General features: G+C 34.0%; 1 protein-coding gene across 1 annotated transcript; it reads left to right on the top strand.

The window, feature by feature from the left end:
- The first annotated feature begins 230 nt into the window (after positions 1 to 230).
- On the top strand, positions 231 to 19,546 carry LOC124642174 (glucose dehydrogenase [FAD, quinone]-like). Its single transcript, XM_047180487.1, has 4 exons — positions 231 to 980; positions 13,053 to 13,210; positions 16,593 to 16,707; positions 16,950 to 19,546. The coding sequence occupies exons 1-4, from the start codon at positions 231 to 233 to the stop codon at positions 18,306 to 18,308; spliced, it is 2,382 nt and encodes a 793-aa protein (XP_047036443.1). The 3' UTR covers positions 18,309 to 19,546.
- Positions 19,547 to 20,549: the final 1,003 nt, after the last annotated feature.

Here is a 20,549-nt window from a genome sequence, read left to right as displayed (position 1 = left end):
TAAAATTATACAAAAAGTCACCGAGAAATTCATCATCATTCCCAATGTCACCAAACGCAACCTTACTCTCTAAAGTCAAACAGAATCGCGCACATTACTAACCAGCGTGCAGTTGTTAAGGACAGCCGCAGTTTCCCACTTACTTAACTGCACTCCTCGCATAGCCATTGTAACCGCAGTATTTGCTCCGAACACACGGATGAAACCGCGAGTGTAGTGAAGTGAAAAACATGTCGACTAATTGGGTCCCGCCTAACATAGCTGCGATCTGCCCAGAACAGCAAGCACAACTCACGCAATGTACCTCCACGGGATATCTGTTCCTTGCTCTGTTGTCTCAGCTCTACAGCGGCTCGAAAGACAACCAACACAAAGATTTTTTAAGCTACTGGGATGCACCAATCGGCAGTGATCCAATAAAATTAGCACCGTACTACGACAACCAAGAAATTCCTCTAGGACCGCTTCCGCAGAAATCCATAGACACGAGTATTCATCCGAAAGAACCGAATGAACATTTGGTACACCAATACTTTTTCCCTGATAAGATTAGTGCGCCTGAAAAAACTTCGACTAAGGTTTACAGCCATGGACCCGGAGGTAGTCGAGGTGTCTCCCAAGTATCATCGTATTTCCCAACGTTTGACTTCGAGAAATTTAATGTGAAATTCCAAAAGGATCATGGCTCCGACCATTTCGGTTTTGAAAGTCAGAAAAAGCGGGAACCGTTTTCGGGGTCTGCTTACTCGAATCCGTACTTATATCGTCGTTCTGATGACCATGATGATTTTGAGAAGAAGTTATTTTCGGATGCGGTGCCGGCTGATTCTGCGAAAGTTTCAGTGAAAGCTGAGAAGAAGATGGGTGCTAAAAGTCGTAAGAAGAGGCAGCAGGTTGAGACGTATGATTTCATCGTGGTTGGTGCTGGCTCCGCTGGGTGCGTGGTTGCTAATCGCCTGTCAGAAGTAAAGCAATGGAAGGTGAGTTTTGTTATTATTTTTATTAATTTTCATACATATTGTTATGCTTCAGGCATAGGCTTCGTTAGTTTTTCAATAATTAACAAAAGGGTCTTGATTAAAGATAAACATCTTTATGGACGATTTTTTTTTCTTTCGTTATTATCTATCATACTTTTGATCATGCTATATAGATTATTTAATTTACAAATATGATGAGACAGTAAATGTCATTAACTGAAACATAAAAGGTAATTGAAAATAACTTACTCTAGATTTTCATGAACATGATTTGTTCAGTAAAAAAATAATTAAATAAATAGTGTTTTACATTCTGTGGTAACTGATAATACATTATTTTAATAAACGCAGATTCGTATCAGAACATTAACATAGCAGTATTACGTAAATACAGTTTAAATTGGTTTTGATTTTATCATGTTGATTAAAGAGAAACAATTTGTTCAATGTGTGTGAACTTATTTAAATTAAATGCTTCGGATTGCATATCAAAACATTGGTGCTGGTTGTTACTGAATTCCAAATTGTTTATTTTTATTAAAAAATCACGGGTTACTAGTCGACAACCAGTCTTCTTTTGTACCCACTAAAATTTTGTATGGATTTAAACATTTTTATAACCTATACAAGCCATTATCATTGTGTCTTCAACTTAAATTCAGTAGTTCTATCGTAAAAGTGTAACAAACCACGTTAATAACAAATTTAATAGAGTGATGTGATTTTAGTGGGTTTTATTTTGTAGCGTAGGTAATTAAAATCTGATTCCTTTATGTAATTTCTAAGAGGATAATTTCGTAATAAAAGATTTCTTTCACAAAATTAGAAAACTATTGTGTAGTAGACAAGTGACAATGACTACTTACATAATTTCGTCTTTCAGTCTAAAACAAAAGCAATTTCTGTCTGCACCTAACCAAAAATAATTATCAATACTTCATTGACAGTTACTGTGACGATTTAATTGTACACTGAAACAATAATGAAATCTATTATAATATTAATTGGTGTTTTACAAAGAGAAGGTGATTGTTCAGTGGCGATTTCTCTAGGGTCAGAAGTTTGAACTTGACCGGAGATAATTGCTACTGCTATTAAAATTCAAGCTTACCTTGTGAGAGATTTAATTTATTTAATAAATAAATAGTTTAAAGTAAGTTTTTCTGTGTATCTACAACTGCCTCGTTGGTCTAGCTGTCGCAAGTGCGGCTGCTGAGCACGCGGTCTCGGGTTCGATTCCCGAGTCGGACCGAAATCGCTTTGTGGGTTTTCGAAGATTGATACACCCGGAGAGCACGTAAATGTCGGTCCTTCGCCTGATCTCTTTCCGGTGGTGTCGGATTGCCGCCCCATCGGGTTATGAGAGGGAAGGAATAGGGAGTGCACCTGTGTCTGCGCAAATGCTTGTGCACTATAATATGTGCGCAGTTGGCTAATCTCCTTACATGAGAACAGCCGCCGTAGCCGATAATATAATCGGCTAGGAGGATGTAATCATCAGTGGTTGTAACCGCTATTCCTTAAATCACGGTTCAATTAGATTCTGAAATCAGAATAGTCCTCGAACAAAAGGATTTTAAAGCTTCTTAAGGTTATAATACCTACATACCTTAAATTTCACTTGACTGCCTCGTTGGTCTAGTGGTCGCAAGCGCGGCTGCTGAGCACGAGGTCTCGGGTTCGATTCCCGGGTCGGGCCAAAATCGCTTTGTGGGTTTTCTTGAACTTTCACAAAGCAGCCCGTAGTCTGGAAGTTAGTGATTGATTCACCCGTGCATCGGAGAGCACGTAAATGTCGGTCCTGCGCTTGATCTCTTTCCGGTCGTGTCGGATTGCCACCCCATCGGGTTATGAGAGGGAAGGAATAGGGAGTGCACCTGTGTCTGCGCAAATGCTTGTGCACTATAATATGTCCTGCGCAGCTGGCTGATCTCCTTAAATGAGAACAGCCGCCGTGGCCGAAAATCGGCCGTGGACGCCATTAAATTTCACTTAGAGGTATCAGATTCACCAACTAGGTAAGGGATAAAGCCAAAGTCAGATAGGCAATCGTTCATTGTAAATCTTGGTAAACTTAAATAAAACAGATCTCAACATAGTTGAAAAAACGCTGACAATAATAAATGATGACTGATGTATAAGAAGGCATTCCGAAATATAAACTCAATAAGAACATACACAGCTTTTTATACAGCCTATATTTCAAACATCTATTAGAAAGCCGATGCAGGTTAGTTAATAAACACATACCATATTCAGTCCCTTTTATTTAACAGTTTAATGTAAATAACATAATATTTAACTTAAAACAACATGGAAACATGATATAACTAAATAGAACAATTGACAGCTTATGTGAAGGAATGCCTTTATCAAAATAATAGTGGTGAAGTGAATATTGTGAAAACAAAAGAAACCTACAATAAATCATTCAGATCGTTTCCCTTTTGATATTGTATGATGAATAGGTTCCTGGACTTTTTGGGGTGCAGGAATGGAAAGCATATAAGTTTTACACTAAAGACAGCTATAGGCCTATAGTTAACTAAGTGAAGAATATTACCTACTACAATCTTAAATTTAATGCCTGCCTCTCTTCTGTCGTCAGGGTCCATGAATTGTGACTATCATTTTATATTTTCCACCTAGCTAGTAGTACTTTATGGAATGCAATTTATTTATTTATTCCTTTATATGGAAATATTAAAACTAAGTATCAAAATATTCATCCGCATCGCTGTCAGCTGGGATCGTGCCCAAAAGGCTGGCTGCATTGCCACGCTGGATGGCAATGCATATCCTTTGACCGAAGTATAGGCCAGCCCTTTGGTCACGAGTTTCCTTTATTAAATAAATAAACGATATGATATGACATATTAAAAAAAAAAAAAAAAAAAAAAAAAAACAGAAAGGAGGTGCTCAATTTGATTGTTTTTCTTACGTTTTAAACTTTACGAAAAGACGATGTTTAAATAAGGGTCGTTTATAAAGAGTTTGATTCAGGATTTTGTGAAAAAAATCGGTGAAAATCACAGGGTTTGATTGGTTTCTTTTTTACAAGCGATGTTACGCCATCTCTGCAAAAATATAATGTCAGTTAAAGTCTGTCTTATTCCTGAAGTACGTATTTTTTTCACAATAAAATGTTAATTTAGTTAGGTAGTATAAATGCAGAAAAAGACAAACATGAGTCAGACGTAATTAAATTATGAATTAATAGAATGACAAGAGGAAAAAAAAATCACTGGTCATTTGTGTTAGTCCGACAGTTCTTTACGCTTTGTTGAATAAGCGATACGAGGTGTTACCTAAATTAAGAGTTCACGACTGTAACGTACAGATGACAAAAAATCTGTTATTTATTAATGTTAAATATTATTCATTTTTTTCTCTCTTTATTTATTTAGGGAATTTTGTACTTAGATACATGATTGCCCCATTGTACCTTATAATATTTCGAACCATTACAAGAATTAATAAACATAAACCCAACTAAAGCATTTAGTTCATCATTTTATACATGAGTTTTTTTTTTTATTTAAAGCTACTTTTTAATTATTCTTTAGACAGATTTTATATGTCGTCATTCTAGTATCTTGTCTGTACTACAATGACGTAGGCATTCAAATCCAAATTAAAATAGTGGCTTCCGGGGAATGTGTGAAATCGATTTAAATTATTTATTTATATCCGATGCGGTTTCGTTCGATACAATCTGTCTCAATGTCAAGGTGTCTGACCGGATTGGGTGTTAGTAGGAAATGTAAACAAATTGCAAAAAAAAACCATGGCTTAAATAGCGAAATACAAAGTATTTTCCTTGAAAGTCTTTGTGTATTTTAAGATTTTTATGGAAATCAAAGAAAAAGCCTTATTATAATGCTAAATAGAAATGTGACATCTTTTAAAAAACTACTTACAATTTTATTCTTCGGTAGAACTGTTGAACCCATTTGTGATTATAAGTTTCAGCTATTATAAAAAATACCACTATAGATATCACTGTAAAAGATGTCACAAAGCGAAAAACTAAATGCCACTTTGACATTCAAAGCTGCTGTAATTTTTGAGCTGTAATAATTAATTAGCATACCTACCAAACATATGAAATTCACCTTAATTATTCAACACATACAATGTACCCACTCCTGCATGAACTAATATAGTGTACAAGTTTCTCACTAATGACTAACACAGCCCTTTTGCGAACAAAGTTAGTACATTGCCAGTAATTAGGCTAGAACGATTTCTCGTTTAACCTCTGTGACCTTGATCTAGTGAGTTTTCTCGATGTTACAATAGTTCTGTGTGAAATACCTCTTTCTTGTTCAAAGATCACGTATTGATAACCGCGGTAATGATAAATGTAATATCAAAGGCTTTATTTTGGGTGTTCCCATTTTTTTGGCACTTAAGTGCACGACATTGACAGTTGAAAAAAATTGAATAGAAGTATGGATTTTAGTGTTGAAGATGAAGAATTTGCCAATATTTTACAATCAAATTTTTGTATAATATCTTGGAATAATTGAATGAAAAATCTGCAAAAGTTTACTTTAACATTACTATTATTTAGTTGCGAAATTGTTACAAAAGTTAACATTTTATTATGATTCATGACTTTGTATCAAAGACATTTTTGCAAAATTTGTCATTGCACTAAAGTACGTATCTACTTCTGAAAACAATTAACTTAAAAACCTTAGCGATTGTTATATACAATGGATAAAATTTATCGCTAATAAAAAATAGCCGTAACGAACATTGTCGTAAAACTGGCCAATTAAAACACGTATGCACGGCCGTTGAGTAAATCTTGCACAAATGTTGCAAAGGCTGCGCCGGAGTGCATTGTAAGGAGATAATTGTCGACCGGCATTCAACCGTCAAACTGAAATCGGAAACGTTATAAAATAAAGATACGTTAATTTCAGCAACAATTTTAATTGAGTAGGCGCCAAAAATCAATCTTGATTTTGACTTTTGTTTTAAATCTTCATTTAAAAATAAAATGCGATTATGAATCAATGTAAAGACAAATAATTTAGCACTTTTAAGCAGTACTTTATTTATTTAAAAAGTCGTATCAGGCCTTCATTTAATAAGCGCCTAGTCAATTAATGGACGATGAGTGGGGAAATGAATGATGCTAGGTACATTAATTTAGTAATGACAAATTCAATTTGCACTAAACAGAATCATTACAATAAGACCTTGACTGGAACAAATTGTTTGACTGACAAACATAGAAGCATAATATATATTTTAGCTGTAGGTAAATATCACTTCTAAACATTCTAAATTGATAAAATGTTACTATAATCCAACGAAAAGGGGTAGGTATCATGATTGAAGAGATGAGATAGTCACTCCATGCTGGCTCTCTGAACGATATTTTTAAACATATAGTTAACATAGCTGTGAAAAGGCTAAGCATTGGATTATAGTAACATTTCTTATCTCACAAACAAACTCTCCTTTTATGCATCAATAAATAAATATTTATACTATCAACATTCAAGACTTCATTAAACACACAACAAGACCATGATACAGCCAGTGACTTTAATTAAATTGATATCGGAACCAGCAAGTTGCTTACCCACGGTACAAACCGAACAGTTTCGAAACTGTTTCAACGAGCCATGCTGTGGGAGACACAAGACAGTCACCTTAGACTAGAGGTTCATTTACATAATTTAATCTGTGATATTAGGAACAAGTTTTGGGAAGTAAGTGTCCTATATTGCGTATCTGGAGAATATGACTTCTAGCAAAAATAAAATGATGTAAATAGTTAAAATAAATGAATAATGTCGGTACTCCGTTACACACACGGTCGGTTAGCCTCATGCTAAGTTATTAATCAACTTGTGTTATGGATGCTAACACAACTGATAAACTACATATAGCTAATTATTTATAAATACATATCGTAACACTCAGACCACGGCCAACAAGCATGCTCATCACACACCGAACCGGGAATCGAACCCGGGTCCTCAGGTTCGGTAGTCCAGCATGTGGTCCGCAATCGAGGTCGTTAGTTGTTATACACGGACTATCATTAAATGAGCCCACACTGTGGAAACAGACGAGCGTGGAAAATTAAGTGTTGCATCCGAAAAAGTCCACTAGTGTGAAGTCTTAACTCCTGACAAGAAGTCATGGTAGTAACTTGGTAACAACTAGGTTTCAATTGCGTCCATACAAAAAGTTCATCTTGCAGCCCCATCAAAAAAATCATATTCACTTTTCTATACTTCCAGTTCCGATAACAATGTTTATTTTTATTCAATTAGCTCACAACTGATAGTAATGGATTTATTATTTTCAATTAATAACAAAAAATATTGCGTGTTTTTTGTTAATTTTAATTTAGCGCGAAGCAATTAGGAACGATTGCGGAACAAAACAGTCGATATAAAATTAAAGCTGAAATACTGAAAAAGGTTAATTTATTGTCATAATCAAAATGTCTGGGTGGTTTATTGCTTTTCAGGTACTTACCGATTTTGTTTCTGATAAAAAATTGATTGATTTATTCAATCAGACGAAGTGAGGTACTTTTTTTAACGATTTCTAATACCTACATATAGTATGCATTTCACTGCCTACACATTTTTCAGTCAATACTTCGTCCACTTTTTTACAAAACACACCTATCAAATAATTCAATCGACGCTTGCATATCGCTAAAAACAAAAGTTAAACTGTCAATAAATTTTCTTTGGAAAGTACGTGTTAACAATAGAAGTGAAACATTGTCGTCGAACACAAGTAAAGACGCGGTAATTGCTTGTACTTTTCGCTCATTAGAGCAGTATTGCGCGGGAATTATCGTCAATAGCATTTTGTCTTATTAAATGTTAGCTAATGTTAGCTAATTAATGATGGTGATAGATAATAATCATCGTAGTTTTTACATACCATTAAATTAAAATCTTTTCTGAATTTTAATAGCTTAAATGGCTTTTCTTGTTCAGCTTCTTATTCTAATTTTTATGCAAAAACAGCCTAGATAAATGCAAACGGCAAAAACTGTGTTCAATTTCACAACACTATCCAAGCTGGTCGAGCAATTTCTGAGTATCGCTCAATTTTTACACAAAAACTTTTGTAATAAAATAACTCATTCATTTAAAATTATTGTAATATATAGCTTTAGTACTAGCCTTACGCAATTTTATGTGTAGCAATATATCTTGAAATATACTAGAAAATCATGGATAATAGAATTAATATTTTGATTGTTGATTTAAGATGATTGTGTATCTATTTGTAATCGATTTTCGTTCCTAATCGATCATTATAAAGCGATTTTATTATTTGAAGCGCTCGAGCAATTCGCGATACAATGTTTGCTCGTCACTAGAAATATTAAATTAATTTTATATTGCCTGCTCAGACGTAGACATAATGCAATATTTATTAAAAGCTAGTCGGCCAAGAATTTATTTGGGCTCATAAATCAGTATGAAGATGAATGGCAGTACCTACGCACATTTCAAAGATTAGGTATTTAACCGGTATTAGATTGAATGAAAACTTTGATTGACCAGAGACAACAAGCATGCTCTTTACACAAATGGCTTTACTGGAAATCAAACCCGGGACAGTCAATAACAACACGGGAACATGGTGACCATTGCGCCAACGAGGTCGTCACTTAGACAAGATTTGATCCAAAACCACTAGTCTGCCGGGGCTGCAGGATTGTTCGAAAAAGTTACCGCGGCCCTGGTACATAAAAGGCCTACGAAGAAACATTATGGTTTTTGGTCAGTAAGAGTCTGACACTCACTGGGAGATGTCATAAAAAATACAGGTATAATTCGCATTTACAGTTACTTACTGCTATTTAGAAATAGGTGCACCTATTGACTAAGATAAAGGGCGATATCAGCCGATTTCATAGTCTTGTTACATTCATTTGCGGTACGATTGGCAAACATTAATCTATGCCGCTAAGTACAGTTTGCAATTTATTGTCATGTTTATTTAGTAAGGTCTAATCTGATAGTGAATTGCACCTTTGTATTTGTAATAACTTAGATAATATGGCTTGGTTAAGGCACTCTCGAAATACTTAAAAGTTTTTACATACCAAAGTACCTAACGCTTTACTTTAATTAGGTGTTTATTTTAATTTTTGGAATATTTTGATTTCCTTATACATATTTATAGTTATCGGCACGAATCTTGAGCTCTGACCTTCACCTGCGGACAAGTAATTTATTGGGTCCCTTTTGTGGTATGAAGTGAGGCGCGGGGGTGGGCTAAAGCGATGATTGGCCCGCAGTGCATCGCGTCATAGCCGTCACTCGGGATTAGTTCTTTGCTAATAAATCACTTCTGCGCAGATGTAGGTCAGAGCTCAAGATTCGTGCCGATAACTGTACAGACTGATTACAATCAATAATGAAACTAATACATACCAATGTTTCATGTGAAATGATTACCTAAATTATTTCAGTTACCTGGTTACCGAGACATTTCAGCGTCGACTGGCTATTATGTAAGACTTTTGGTGCTCGCAATCAAAAGACGTCCAAAAATCTGAAAATAGATATAGAATTTGCCTCATTACAGTAACACGAAGTATGAGCTGTGTCCATTTGGAGCAGTCGTAAATACAATTACATCTTTGGCAGTCGGCACGGGTAGTCCAAAGTCTGAATCAGACAACTCGTCGTAGCAAGAGTTATCGGTCATGTTTCTTCGATAACTGGGTTGAGGAGGTCACGTGGGCATTCACTCCATGTAAAACAGTACTCAGGTGCATGTAATCAGACTGGGAACCGATCCTAACATAGTCGAGGAAAAAATATTTACAATCACACTCTCAGGACGAGTTGTACGGTTGCACCATTTAACTATAACGATAACCAAACCATAACGAGCCTCGTCCTTGCTGCCCGTTGGTCAAATTGGGGACTTGACAACTGAAAATGGTTCGGTTACCATTATAGTAATACGGTGCAATCCACCGTTATTAAATGAAGACTTCATTCTTTTAACAAAATCCTACTAAATGTGTACCGAGATAAAGTTTTCAATTTATCAAAGAAACAAACTAGGTTCTTTAAGAACAAAACACTATTGGCCAAAGCGAACTAACTAGTGCGATTGTGAAAGTTTTTCGCTTAGTGACTTTGTCCCATTGTTTCACGTCTTTGTGTCTGGGAGTAAGTTTCACTGGATGTGACAATGTAGTCAGTATTGTTTCCGATTTTTTGTTGGTGTAGCAGTAGAGCTAAGATTGTATGGGAAACACTAATACGTTACTGTCGGCGTACAGACGCTTTTTTGTCGTGAGAAATTATTAGATGACCCTTCCCGAGCGTATACTTTGAGGAAAACGCCCCAAATTCTAGTATTTTAAGGCGTTTAATACTTGATCACGTGAGTTTTGGTTTCGGTTTCAACCAGAAAACCAATTTCGGTCGGACTCTAGTAATACCATCTTGTATTTGCGTAAAAATAATTCTTTAAAAAGAGGTCAAAAACAAAAGATGGTGGTTAGGTGCATTTTTCATCAGGTGGAAAGTGGCTTCCTCATTTCAGAAGTAAAATAAAAAACACAAACGTGTATAGCTTCTGCCTGGTCATTTTAACAACTGACCAAGTTTAAGAACTTTGAAGTTCTTGAAAGGTTAAATAAATAATATCTACATTTTGTCAGTAATTTAAGTCTCAAAAGTCGTGATTATAGACACCAGGGGGCGTATTGTGTCACTTATTAGTCACATAGCGTCCATTATTCGATCAGTCTAGTAATTTCCTGATTAATTACAATGCTATTTCAAAATGGGGACGTAATCAAGAACAGGCAATTGTTGTTTTGTATTGTGTTTCAGATTTAATTTATTTGACGATTGAAGAAATTTTAATTGATTAAGGAAAGAAAATATATTAAAAGTTCTTTGTGTTTTTTATAATTAATATTCGCTTGTAGAACAAGGTCTTTTTGTAGGCTTTGAGTTTTACACGTGCTAATTGTCATAATCTTACAACCAACCTGAAGTCTTCTATAAGAGCTATTTTTTATCTTTTAGTAAGACTACACATTACGTCTATGGACTACATTCAGTTGTCATAATGCTTGCACCATCTAGATCCATCTGTATCTATGGCAAAACCTGATTGTGTTCGAAAACTCAAACAAACGATTGTGACAGTCATACATTTTTGATTTTAGTATTTCAAAATAACAAAATCAAAAGTTCGATTCCAACTACAGCGCTACAGAAAACTAGAAATAATTTTGTATTTCTATGAATATATAATAAACTGTAGCAATTATTTACTACATATACAGATTTCTAATAAAGAAAACATTGGAAACGTAATTAGAATATATTCGCTTTGAAAACAAGCGCGGTAATTTGAAACTACAAACCCCTACTATGAGAGAATAAAGTCGAAATAAGGTCACTAGCAAATGTTTTTGGTGATCTAAAACATTGACAAACTAACTTGTGAATCATTGGGTGCCATAACAGTTTCACTCAAGGAGGATTTAATAGTAACCAATTACCATCATTTATGTCTTCAATCTTTATTTCCGAATTAAACAGGCATCGCAGAGCTATACCATCTATACCTGCTAATATATATATATATTGTATCCAAACGCCCCAAAACTACAGAACCGATTCGATTTCTTGCACTGTTGAGAAGCTATACCTACTTTTCCTGGGTGACATAATATTTTATCTGCGGAGAAATTCCTTGTGTGTACACAAGGAATTTTTTTGAAATAGCGGTGTACCGAAAACAGCTTTCAAAAACACTCATGGTGATGACTAACACCCATGGTAGGGGTTCGCTGAAACGCAAAATGAAAATAAATACAAGTTTCATTTTGTAGGAGCCACGGCTGGCCTGGCAACCAATTAATATAATTCTGATAGTTTAGACCCAATCAAAGTTTTCAACGGGAGATAGGCAGGTTTTTATTCAAGGGCAATTTGATCTGGCGTTGGCCGTTTATTTATATTTTTATTTAACGTTTACTGTGTAATCGAGTTGTGCTTGTTTTATACCATTATTTCACTGTATCGGATTAATTTTTAATTTGCAACTGTATTGCTGTTATTGGAGATGTTATTCCGGATTTTGTTCTGTTAGATTTTTTGTTTTGTAGTTCGAATGTGTTTCTGTTTTGTGTTGCGTGTTTTATCTGTTTTTGGTCTAGATTTTTGAGGAAGACTATGAGTCCAATAATTACATCGAGAAACGTTTAATCTGAATCACTTTTTATATGGTGATTTAATATTATAACTGCTGATAATTAATTTAAATAAACATCTTATCTCCGTAAACAACAATCTATGTGTTCCGGCGCAAGATGAGTTTTAGCATTCAATAGTCGTTTTATCAATAACGTGACTTGACCATTGCTGGTGTGCTAATAATCTGCAGGCCACAGACACAGAAAATAAATTATTTCCGAAATCAACCCAAGAAGCCATTTCCTGCGCACTAAATTCCAACCTAAAATAAATCACACGAAGCATAAAATATTTCACCGATTCTTTATACATATCAATATGATATGGTAATAATCATACGGCAATATTTTCGTAAGGAAAATCGAGGATTTTTGCGTTCATGCTGACTCTAAGAAAATTTACTACGACCGTCTACCGTTTACGTAATATTTTTTGGCTTCGAACTGGAAATTTTGTGTAGTAGTAAAATTGTGAGGTAATATTGAAAAATAATAATTTCTTTTTTGTTTGAACCAATATTATGAATGGTTGGACTGTACTTTTTTACGCGTTTCTTCAATGTTTCTTCCACACAGATAGTCAGAAAATAAACCCGTATTAGGTCTTTATGCATGTGAAGCCATATGAAATAGTCATCACCATTCAATTAGTAAATGATAAAAAAACAGTCTACGCTAAAGAGAGCATAATACAGTATTTTGGTTGAATCCGCCTGCTTCCTTTGGTTCAACAGTTTCGACGTGAAAGCACAAAAGACAAACAGACAGAATTACTTTCGCATTTATAATTATTATTAAGAACTGTGTCGTCTTCTAATATCCCAATTCCTTCTCAGGTCCTGCTAATAGAAGCTGGTCCCGAAGAACCCGATGTGACCAGCGTCCCAGCCTTTGCCCCTGCGCTGGGTAGATCTAGCATCGACTGGAACTACCGTACACAACCAGAGGAGATGACCTGTAGAGCGCAGAGAGGTCAAACTTGCGCGTGGTTGAGGTATGTATCGATTTTTAGGTATAACATGAGTTGCATTTGCCTCCGATTGGTCAAATCACCGATTTGAGAGCTGGGTATAGGTCGACATACTTATGCAATGGAACCCACCCTTAAATTATTATTTAAACACATCGACAAATCAGAGACATTAAGAAGATGAAAATGTAAGATAAAACCTGCAAGATTAATTTTACGAGGAAGGAACAGATTGCACGAATTTTGAGACATCAAGATTGTTATTATTTTCTACATTAAGAATAGACCTACAGAGAGTCTCGTTTCGTCTCATAAACGACGTGTTAATCTGTCATTTGTAGCTTTTTATTAACCTATCTGGAATATAATCATACGTTAGTCAACGCAAGGAATAAAGACGTGAAGTGAGTTAAAAATAAACTGTTGTAATAAAGGACATTGTTCCGGCTCCATACATGTTCTGCCTAAGAACCGTTTGAATGGAAAGTGACTTCTATAAACTCTTAAAATTATATGGAATCCTATGAAATAAGTTTTCACGAACGGACACTTCAGGAAACTAAAATAATTACGAAAAAAGTTAATATTTTGAGGTTATAAATAAAAAATAACCAAGCTTGCGTGAAATATCAGAGTAGTGTTATCAAACTACACTATACAAAATATCAACAATACTATGTACAGCTCTATATGTTCTCTTCTAGATCTAGGAAAAGACTACTCTACTAGATACTAGGAAAAGAGATAGTAAATAGTCAAGTTTAAGATAATTCTTTGACAATGATCATTTTATAAAGTTGCATTTTCTGTCTGTCCCTATGAATGCTTTAGATCTTTAAAACTACGCGATGGATTTGGGTGCGATTTTTTTTTATTTTTTTTTAATAGATAGAGTAGGTCAAGAGGAAGGTTTACACCAAGGTTTTACATTGCCACCGTGCGAAGACGGGGCGTGTGACTAGTTTTCATAAATGCTTAGAATTTTTATGAAAAACAACTACCTAAACGCTTTTGCTTTCAACGTTACGTTTCTTAATATATAGTGAATCCACTTTGGATTTGTGATAAAACGTATCCAAAATGGAAGAGTTCCATTCACCACAATTCATAAAATATCGATATTATTACGATAGAGAATTATTTATTTAAATGATTGATACTACTTTTATATTAGACAGTTACCTAGCTATCTACATGCCATAAGGCGGGATTCGAACCCGCGGTCTATTACCAAGAAGGTACAGACCATACTAAAAATGTCATTATATACCACACAAAATAATTTAACAGTTAAAGTAAGGTTTACCAATAACAATGAAAGAGGTTTTCGAGGATGTGCAATAAAAACAATATTTATATTCAATTAAAGGTTTTTAATCATCAATATTTCTCAATAATATATTATCTAAGAACTGAGCAGGGGGTTCAATTGAGTTTTGGTATCTCGCCCAGCTTAAATACCAGATAATAGTCATTATGTGGGCACAACAGCCCACTGTTCTACGCCCAAAGATACAATTGCAACAGTATGCCTGATGGTAGGAGCTTCTTACAAAGTACACAATTGCGTCCAACAGTGCATTGCATCTTATTATGCTCGACTGCTTGAGACCAACACGTCGTACATATAAGGTCATGAGCTTCAACCTGTAATAATAAATACAAAAAACATTAGTAAATATCAAGTAACTTGCAATTGTGGCAATTGATTTGAAAACCGAGAAATTGTGTGCTTATGAAAACATAAGTAGGTAGTAACATTCTTATCAAAATTAGAAAAACACTTTCGTAGACCACTTACCATACGGGGAACGGTCCATTGTTGTATGCAACGAAGTATATCTTCGTTTTCTAATACCAAAGAACCTCCAGCAGATCCACAATTTATACAATATACTATATTCTGCATCCATTGTTGTAATTATAATATAACTAAATTCGATCACAGACAGAGCAATATCCGAAAATGCTAGTAAAATCCAGTTCTTCACACAAAGCCGAGTCTACCAAGTACGCAATCTAATCGGAGTCCGTAATCAAGCCAAAGTTGTTAGAATAAAACCATGAAACGCATAGAAAATCACAAAAGAAACGATAGTCGCAAAGCTATCAAACTGACTTCTAGCAAACTGACTGAAGTACACCAGTGTTGCCAATTACGAAAACTATAATCCTACTCGAGTGCCAAGCTAGAAATTCGCGATTTCGCTCAAAACCATCTTAAAACATTATACAAATACTAGTTTTTTTCTAGCTAGTCAGTTTAGGTATTTAAATGAATAAAGTGTTAGCAACTAATTTTAATAACCGACTTCGGAAAGGAGGTTCTCAATTCGATCCGTATTTACCGAAATCCCGAAATCTTCCGAAACTGGCAGCACTGGCCGACGGAAACATTTTATAAGGCATCAATAATTGTGACCCTACTTTTTATTTGGAATTTTTTTATTTGAAGTGTCCGTGGAATACTAAAATATGTTTCAAACAATATAAAAATAAATAAAAATTATAGTATAATTTATATTCACATCGGTTCTTAGGCCAAAATTGAACAATGTCCTTTGGCTTCTCATGCGCGTGAAGAAATTGGTCGGAAAATCTGCCTTGTTTTAATTATTGTTGTTTGCTATTTATTTTAATAATAATAATCACAATGAAGCGCAGAATTTCTTATAATTAAATAAGTCAATTTTTACCTACTTGGAAATTAATTTGGTTTACCAATCTTTTGGCCGCTATAACATTAATTCATATTTATACATTCAACTGTTTTTCAGCTTTAAGTTTTTAATATTAATTTAAAAGAATATAAATCTATGATATTTTTAAGAATTTCAATAATAGATTGTTTAAGATTGCAAACGTAGTGTACCTACTAATATTTTAAAACTTTTCCACTACATTCATTGTTCTGAGAAAACTTAGCACTTTAAAATAAAAGAATTTCGTAGAAATGATTTAGCACCCATAAGTGGTTGAATAAAAAGAATAATTTTATGAATAACCTTAATTAACATTATGAATGAAAATATTTGAAAATCGTAAATGTCGATTTTGTTTGCAAATCGTTATTATGAGTGGTTCTGGTTTTATCAGTTATTTTTTTGATTTATGTACCTAACGTGAATTTCTATCAAAGGTCAACTATGTTTAGTTTGTCGAAAATTTTCGAGTTTTCTTTTTTATAGTCTATTGTATATTAATATAAATAATATTATAATACACACAGGTATACATTAGTAGGTCGTAGTATCTTAGTAAATGTTATGCATGAGTTTCACAAAAAGTCAAAAAATAAACGCAATGACATTAATTTCTCATTAGCTTTACTGAAATGTTATCAACAAAATAATGTTAGCACAAATGATATCAAAAACACATTTACCCAACAATTCTGACATTCCAGTGGTCGAGTTATGGGGGGTTCAAGCTCTATTAATTATGTGGTTTACATGAGAGGTAATAAAAAAGATTACGACGAGTGGGCCGCTCTCGGCAATGAAGGCTGGAGTTACGCAGAAGTAAGTAGCTCCACGCTTTATAGCCGAAGCTCATTTCCAACTTCAGTTTTTAAAAGCTTTCAAGCAAATACTAGGATCCAAGATTAAATCGATTCTTGCAAATAGCTTTGCTACTTAAAATAAATTCGTTTGCTGTTACAATCCTATTTCTTTTCGAATTTATCAGAAAATACTTGAGACAGAGAAGTAGGTATCTACTGTATTTTACTATATTTGAAGGGACTAACGTGGTCTATTTTCAGGTGCTACATTACTTCAAGAAATCTGAAAACAATGTGAACATTGAAGGTAATGATATCGATTACCATTCAGTTGGAGGGCCTCTTAACGTAGAAAGATTTTCGTACACTGATCCAAATGTTGTAATGCTCATTAAAGCGTTTCATGAGAAGGGGTTCCCATTAGTTGATTTTAATGGAAGACGACAACTTGGTACCATGACTACTCAAACAACGACAAAAGACGGCAAAAGAGTGTCAACTAATGACGCTTTTATAAGACCTATACGTGAAAAACGACCTAATCTCGTAATCAAAACAAACGCTCAAGTTACTAAAATCCTCAAAGATAAAGATCACAAGGAGTACAGTACTGCTCATGGGGTACAGTATTTTAAAAATGGTGCCTATCATGAAGCTTATGCTACTAAAGAAATTATAATCAGCGCAGGTGCTTTGAACAGTCCAAAAATTTTAATGCTATCTGGAATTGGACCAAAAGAAGAACTAGATAGACTGAACATTCCTGTGATAATGGATTTAAAGGTTGGATATAATCTGCAAGACCATGCTACTACAGAAGCAGTATTGATGGCTCTCAGCAATGAAACATCAACACTATTAGCTGATAAATTAATGTTGCAGACAATACAAAATTTCAAAAAATATGGGACTAGATTTGATGAGATTTCGGCCACAGGACCTTTACATATGACAGCTTTTTATCGAACAAAGTTTGCTCTCGATGACGAAACTATCCCAGATATTCAATTTCATTTTGACGGCAGAAATCAAAAAGATTTCTTTAAGGATCCCACTACATATTTAGCCACAAACATATTTCCGTTTGCATTTTACGATAGTATTAACGTCAGACCGATTCTTCTGCACCCTGAAAGCCGAGGATATTTAACTTTAAACAGAACTCATCCCGTATTTGGCCAACCTCTGATTTACCCAAGATTTTTCACAGTGAAAAATGATTTAGATACTTTGGTAGCGGCGTTAAAGTTCGCAGGTAAACTGGAAAAGACTAAAGCTTTTAGAGAAAATAGAGTTAAGTTTATAAGAAAGCGTGTGGAACCGTGTACGGCACATGCTTGGGGTACTTCCAAATACTTTGCTTGTATTATTAAAAGTTATACAGGCACTATATACCATCCCGCTGGAACTTGCAAGATGGGTCCAAGATATGATGAGAATGCTGTTGTGGATGCAAGATTAAAAGTGTATGGTGTTCAAAATTTGAGGGTAGCGGATGCTTCCATAATGCCTCATATTGTTAGAGGGAACACTAATGCGCCTTGTATAATGATTGGAGAGAAAGTCGCTGATATGATTAAAGAAGATTGGGATACCGTTTATTGGGGATCGCCGCGTTAATTTTAAGAGAACATTTCTACTAGACGAATTGTGTACGGGTATCTGATGTACCTACAGGTAGAAATATTTTACCACCACCACTCTAAAAGTATTGGAATTGCTGTGAAGAATTGGCCTATATTTTTTTTACCAATCTGTCAATGTCAAGATAGGGCCAGCGTATTGCCATGAACCGGCTACAAAAATTCAAGTGTTGAGCGGCTACCAAAAAAAACACCAATAATCCCAATAAAAGCTTTAAAAATATAAAACAACCTCGTAGATTATGTATTTAAATAATTTTAATAACTAGTGCATAGAAGAGAGTACAAAATAAAGTGTTTGATGATCATTTTCAGCTCCTATCAATTTAATCACTTCGGCATTAAAATGCCTTGCATTTTACATAGTCATTCATTAATTATGTATGTAAATGAGTTTTTATACCTTAATAGCTTAAGTTAAATATATAATTTTTGCCAAAGAATTAATGGTCTTTTTATTTTCTCCAACCAATCTAGTTTTATTCTAATTTTATAAGCAGCAATTTTTTCATCGGTTGGGTAAGTGAAAGTATTAACTTTTTTACATTAAATAGATGTTGGACTTAACGTTATTCGTCGTAGATTTTATTTAGTAGTATTTTACATGTTAATAACATACATTTATTAAATTTAATACTTTAGAGTCGATTAGAGTATCTATTCATCATCATCATCATCATCATATCGCAGTCCACTGCTGGACATAGGCCTCTCCAAGTGCACGCCACTGAGATCGAAGCTGAAAATCGAGTATCTATTGTTTTTGATAAATTAGTCTGGGTTGTGGGTCTTTTTTATAATTAACAAAACTTGTAATTGTGAATTGGCTGGGATTTTATACATTGATATAACAGTATACGTGACATTTATATAACTTTGACAGAGAACGTAAATCATTTTTTTATTAAAATAAAAAATCAAGAAAACAAAAAAAAAGAAATCAGTAAAATAATAGAAATAGAGTTCAAAGCTACAACTTTTTGCAGTCAGTGTTTTCTTCATCAGAACTTTTCAATACAGCTACTCTTTGCCTAGAATTCGTATTTTTATTTTAACTGACCTATTGCATCTTACCTGTACTGCAGAAAAGTTTTCGCATCAAAATTCTTCTGGCTCTGACAGTTTTTAAATTGGAAAAAAGCCACTTCGATGCACGACGTGACATCATCATATTTTTTGAGTCCTACCTTTTATATTTCTTTTTATTTTTATTCACCTTCGTATTATATCAAGTATCAATATCATATTATATATATCATACATAGTTCATATTCAAACACAACACACACACAGAACATAAAACATTTATTTCACACAGCACACACCAATTACCTACTCGACGTCCGTGCGTCATTTTCGGGATCCAGCAGAATACCAGCGTCAGGTATTCTACCTGACACATGCTGAGCTGGACTCCCATTCAGTGCAAGCGTAAGACACTGCACCACGCCGTTAATTTTTGTATTTTATGTTTGTCTTTCTACCCACTTCTTGTTTTGTTTTATTTCTTATTGTGTATCTTTATGGTGTCTTGTCGTTTGTCTGATTAAATCTTTTATCTATCTATCTATCTAATATCTCGAGTATTTATTTAAGTATTACCAAGTAAATAAAATACAAGTTATATTAGCTTTATCAAAGATACGTTTTTCATATGTTTTTTCATATTATTTTCGTCTTTGTTGAAAATTGAACGAATATTTTATTCATCTGTGTTGTAATATTTTTCTTTAGTATCAAACGTTTTTCGATTCATGTTTTTCAGTAGTACGTGTAGTTATGTTTTATTTTATTTTAAGTGAGTTAACATGAGTATTATAGAATAGCAAGATTTGGGCACTTTATTTGTTGACGCACTGTTTTTGTAGAATATTTTTGTTTTTGTGTATTTAGAAAATATGACTTGTGTAGTATTTGTTTTTTTTTATTTTTTTTATGTTTTTTGTTGTTGTATGTATTTTTTTTTGTTTATGCACGTGTTTTAGTGTTACTAAAAAGTATTGTTGTCGTTTTAGCTACAAAAATGTAACATGCTTGTCAACCAAATTATGAAATTGGATATATCTGTCGAAAAATTGAAAAATAATATTCAATTATATTTTTCGTCGGTTGAATAATTGCTATATCTGATACCTCAACTCGAAAAGCATAATTATCTGAAACAAAATATTTTTAGTTTCCTGTGATGAAAATCGACTTTCATTTAAAAACTCATTCA

The sequence above is a fragment of the Helicoverpa zea genome, chromosome 24 (assembly GCF_022581195.2).
Source record: "Helicoverpa zea isolate HzStark_Cry1AcR chromosome 24, ilHelZeax1.1, whole genome shotgun sequence".
Taxonomy (NCBI): Eukaryota; Metazoa; Arthropoda; class Insecta; order Lepidoptera; family Noctuidae; genus Helicoverpa; species Helicoverpa zea.
This window is presented reverse-complemented; position numbering and strand designations above follow the sequence as displayed.